Source organism: Micropterus salmoides, unplaced genomic scaffold (assembly GCF_014851395.1).
Source record: "Micropterus salmoides isolate LMB-PRFRI ecotype aquatic unplaced genomic scaffold, ASM1485139v1 Ms_hic_scaffold_21, whole genome shotgun sequence".
NCBI lineage: Eukaryota > Metazoa > Chordata > Actinopteri > Centrarchiformes > Centrarchidae > Micropterus > Micropterus salmoides.
In genome coordinates, this window is record NW_024041262.1 from 18,458,159 (window position 1) to 18,462,860 (window position 4,702).

Below are 4,702 nucleotides of genomic sequence, written 5' to 3' on the forward strand. Positions count from 1 at the left end.
CGTTACGCCATGTTTACGGAAGACAGGTCGGGAAACTCATTCATGGAGTTAACCTACTCGTTTCTAAATGAACATTTTAACGTATTTTATGTGAGTTTTGTCTCGTGTCTTAGTCTCCTGTTGTAGATAGGTACGGTCTCCATCATGTGGGACCATGAAATCAGAGCCATGGCGTCCACTCACGCCATCATCGCCGCCTCGGTGTTCATGGCCACCGTTCTACCTGCGGTGCTCGTGCCCGGCTTCTCGGTGTACGGCACGCACCTGCTGTGGCTCTACTCGGCGTCCGGTGCGGTCACTGTAGTCAGCGTCGCAGTCTTCTGGCTGCTCGGCATCACACCGCCCACCAAGAAGCACACACTGGGATACAAGGTGCTGACTTGTGGTCGTATTGGAGAACTAATTGTGTCTGAACTGTTGAATGCTAAAATAAATGTAATTGTAGTTTGTTGCATTTTATTGTTGAAGCTGGATGAGGTTTAGCTTGTTTTAACTACTTTATGTGCAGTTGGACAGTTTAATCCTGTGGTTCCCTACCTAGGGGTCACAAGACAAGGGCAAGTCATGTTTATTTGTATGGACCCCTTTAACAACAAGGCAATTTAAAGTGCATTACATACATAAAAAGCAACTCATGGCAAAGATAAAAATATAATAAAAGATAAAAGTAAGCTAATGTAGAATAAAACAGGAGAATTGTTACAGCGCACTGCAAAATATGAATAGGCAATTCCACATTTGCTGTAATAAAAGGCAGTGGCAAACAGAAAAGTCTTGAACCCTGGATTAAAAGAATGGAGAGTTGGAGCAGATCTCAAGTTTTTGTTGCAAAAACTGAATGTTGCTTCAAGAAAAATATCAAGAGTCGAATGAGGTGGGAAAGAAGAAAAATGTTCTGTAACACAAACGTGTATTCCTTTTTGGGCTTTTCTCTTTGTCTCTAGTGCTCCAACAGGTTATTTAAATTAGTTTTAGTTTATGGAAGAAGCCAAATATCTTTAACAATGTATTGTATTTTATAAGCATCTTATGTTGTTTATATAATATCCTAATTTGAAAAGAAACAACTTTACTTAACTACACAAAACAGAAGTAGTGTACTTGGTTACTTTCCACCACTGCTGAACGTGTTTCAGTTAAACTACTGTCAGTCATGAAAGACTGCTAGACTGAAAGCTATTATGATATGTAATTAACATTTTCTGTGGTTTTCAACCGATAGTATTTTTAAAAATCTATAAATGAGGCAAAGAAAAGCAGAAATTTATTGGGGGGAAAATGTCTGGCTTCAATTCACACAAACGTAGGCGTCTGCCACTTCACAACTCATACTTTATGTCTGAGATCAGGTTCCAATGCATTTCTTTAATATGCCAGCTGGGGAGATGTGAACCACCAATCACAATTCACAATGAAGAAGACGCAGAATTACAGAGACAGCTCAGCGTTCTCAGCCACGGAGCTGCATACAGCATACATTACTAATTATACATTATGAAAAGTAAAATATTGTAGCAAAAAGCCATCCAGTGAGCCACAAACAAAACGTAAAGTAAATATTTACTTGTATATTGTGGAAATACAACAGATATCCAGCATTATTCCAATACATTGTTAGCTCAGTCAGATAGTGTTTGATTATGCCATATTCAGTTTTTGTAAAATTATAAATTTGGATCATTTTAATCTTGTTTAGCCTGTTTGACATTTAAAATGGAAATGCTTCTCTCATCGTATGTTTTATTTATTTAAACTTCTATTTCTGTTAAGAGACTGAAGGAAGCAAACAATACGTGTTTTGCAGGTACACAGAGTATTGTGCAAACATTTTAGATAAACCTAATCACTTTTATTTTTATTTTATTTGTAAAGAGATTAATGTTTGCTTGCAAATACTTGACTCTTTGAAATTTACCAACTTATTACCCACTGAACCTGAATGAACCTGCACTTTTAGCTACTTTCCAAGACTCTGCAGGGAGATAACTTTTCAAGCCCAAGAAACATTCATACCTTAATATCAAAGGCTCTAGCTTTTACTCTTTAACGTTTTTGTTTTGTTTTTTACGTGATTTACCTTTAACTGTCTTCATCCGTCTCTTTCTGCAGCTGTCCAGGTTGTTTCGTTCCTGTCTGTACTTTTTCCTGTCATGCCTGTTCTTCCACACTGTGGTGGTTCTCTATGGAGCTCCGCTGATTGAGTGAGTAGCTGGTGCTGCTCATGTGTGTGTAATAGAGAAAAGTGCAACAAAGAAAAACCGTTGTGCTCTAATAATCTTTCATGTGTTTCAGATCCGCCTTGGAGACATTTTCCCTAGCTGTGCTTCTGACCTCTCTAACCACACTGAGGTGTCTCTGTGTCCTCGGCCCGAACGTCCAGGCCTGGATACGAGTGTTCAGTCGGCATGGGTAAGCCTAAAATCTGCTTACCCCTGCTCCCTGTCCTTCTGTCATATGTTTCACATGCTTATGCGTGTCTATAAATTTAATATACTTACTGTCCTTGCTTTGCTCTGTCCCTGTCTCCAGAGCTATGTCTGTGTGGGACACCTGTCTACAGATTACGGTGGCCTGCACAGTGGTAGGAGCCTGGGTGGGAGCCTTCCCTATACCTCTGGACTGGGACAGGCCTTGGCAGGTCAGCACACACTGAAAATCCTCTCGTTAACAACATTAATACTGTGGGAAGACTTTTTTTGTATTTCTATCCTAAAGAACTCCAACTCCATGACAAATACCATGATATAGAGCGAACAACAACATAGCAAGTAATGTATCTAACGTTAGCTAATTTGTGGGTTAGCCTACTGTCGTTAAAGTTGCTGCTGCAATGCTTACATACTGAGAGGACGACACGGTCCCAGAGCCGGCATATTTTGGCCAACTAAGCTAACCTCAATGTTTGTGGGCAAGTCAATTAACATTACCTGACACAGAAATCATGGCTGGAACAGCTGAAATAGTGTTGTGTGGCTCGGCCCGGGCCATTTGGCATTTCCAGAGTCAGGGCTGTGTACAAACACCTGATTTCTTTCATCGCACATAGAACGGACAGCTAGCGAGGAGATATTCGCTGAATTTGACAAAAGGCTTGTTTTGGAATTGTCATTAATAACTTGTTTTAGCGTGATGAATGCCACCTGTTCAATCGTGGGATTTCATCTTTAGGCAAGGTAAGTTAATCTTTTTTAGCACGTTTCAACAACAAGGCAATTCGAAGTGCTTTACATAAAACATAGAAGCATTATTGGGAAATAAAAATTAAAAAAAGGCATTGAAATACAATTTTAAAAGGTTAAAATATAAAAACAGGATAAAATAAAATTTAAAAGAGTTAAATAGAAAGAAAAAAAAAGATAAAACAGAACAGTAAAAGTTACAGTGCAATTTAAGATATTAATCTACAGCCTTAAATTAGATTTTATAGAAGTCTGGGGTAAAAAGAAAAGTCTTCAGTCTTGATTTGAAAGAACTGAAAGTTTCAGCAGACCTGCAGTTTTCTGAGAGTTTATTCCAGATATACGGAGAACTGTACTGGTATGACAGGACTGGACCACTCGTGAATTTTGTTCATACCAAAGAGAGAATTCCAAGTACGAGTACATTCATGACCAAATTTTTTAAGTCAGTCTTATTTGCAACTTAAGAACAAATCTGATATTGCAGTTATTCTTGCATGAAGCCAAACGTCCACAAGCATGGATGTGTAGGAGTACAGAGAGCTCTATTTTGTGGTCCTTTATAACACTGGCTCTCAGCCTGTGGGTTGGGATCCCTCAGGAGTTGGAAGATAAATCTGAAGGGCTTGTTAGGTAATGAACAGGAAAGGAAACTAGAAAGAACTTATTTATGTCATACAGACCCTTTTTTAATCGTGAATACTGTATACTGTTTTTGAGTTTTTGTAACTGGTGCTTAACTTTAACAATAATAGGAGTTTTTTTTTCTTGTTTCCCCTACTGGTGTACAGCACAGTTGTTTCCATTCATCATTGAACAGTATTAAATACAACCTCCACATGTATGAGATAATAATTCAACACAGTAACCATTAAATCCTTCTCTTTATTAAATTAATTCGATTTGTTTCAGTGACAAAAAGGAAAAGATTCAAATTATAATTGCAAAGGCAGTTCTCAACAAAATGACTGGAGGGAAATGCAAATTAGAGGTAGACAGTGGTAATTGGAGCATAACTCTAAATGACAGTGGTGCTGTATTTTTCCTCTAGAAGTTCCTCTTTAAATTAACTGAACATTACAAGTGGAGACACGCCTCTGGGGACTTGAGCTTCTCTTGATGTATCAGTGCAACTTATTGAGGCCTTGAACGATCAGACCCAACTGTCTTGCTTCTTGTAGGTTTGGCCCATTTCCTGCAGTCTGGGCGCTATGATTGGCTTCCTGACTGGGCTTGTTGCTGCTCCCGCGTGGATCCACTATCATCGCAAACAGCTCACATACAAGTGCAAGTGATGGACAGACATATGTTTGTGTGAATGTGACCATGAGGGTATTTCTTGTGTTCCTGCTGTATACCTTTAACACCGTGCTGATTATTTATTGGGAAGATTCACTCCATTTGCTACGTGTAGGAAAGATGATTTTGTAATAACACACTTGATGAGCAACATTATTTTGTACGCATGGAGGCTGAATATGTTTCTGAAGATTTTTGAAATGAATAAAGCATTATTTCTTGGA

General features: G+C 38.7%; 1 protein-coding gene across 1 annotated transcript; it reads left to right on the top strand.

Moving 5' to 3' along the window:
- Positions 1-4,702, top strand: pigf (phosphatidylinositol glycan anchor biosynthesis, class F). The gene is made up of 5 exons (XM_038736263.1): positions 1-372; positions 2,110-2,201; positions 2,293-2,409; positions 2,530-2,638; positions 4,361-4,702. The coding sequence occupies exons 1-5, from the start codon at positions 145-147 to the stop codon at positions 4,472-4,474; spliced, it is 660 nt and encodes a 219-aa protein (XP_038592191.1). The 5' UTR covers positions 1-144; the 3' UTR covers positions 4,475-4,702.

Bases quoted from the DNA above. Each gene is read 5' to 3' on its own strand.
- pigf (XM_038736263.1), top strand. From the start codon at position 145: ATGTGGGACCATGAAATCAGAGCCATGGCGTCCACTCACGCCATCATC. The intron at 2,202-2,292 runs GTGAGTAGCTGG...CATGTGTTTCAG, and splicing joins TATGGAGCTCCGCTGATTGA to ATCCGCCTTGGAGACATTTT. The intron at 2,639-4,360 runs GTCAGCACACAC...TGCTTCTTGTAG, and splicing joins ACTGGGACAGGCCTTGGCAG to GTTTGGCCCATTTCCTGCAG.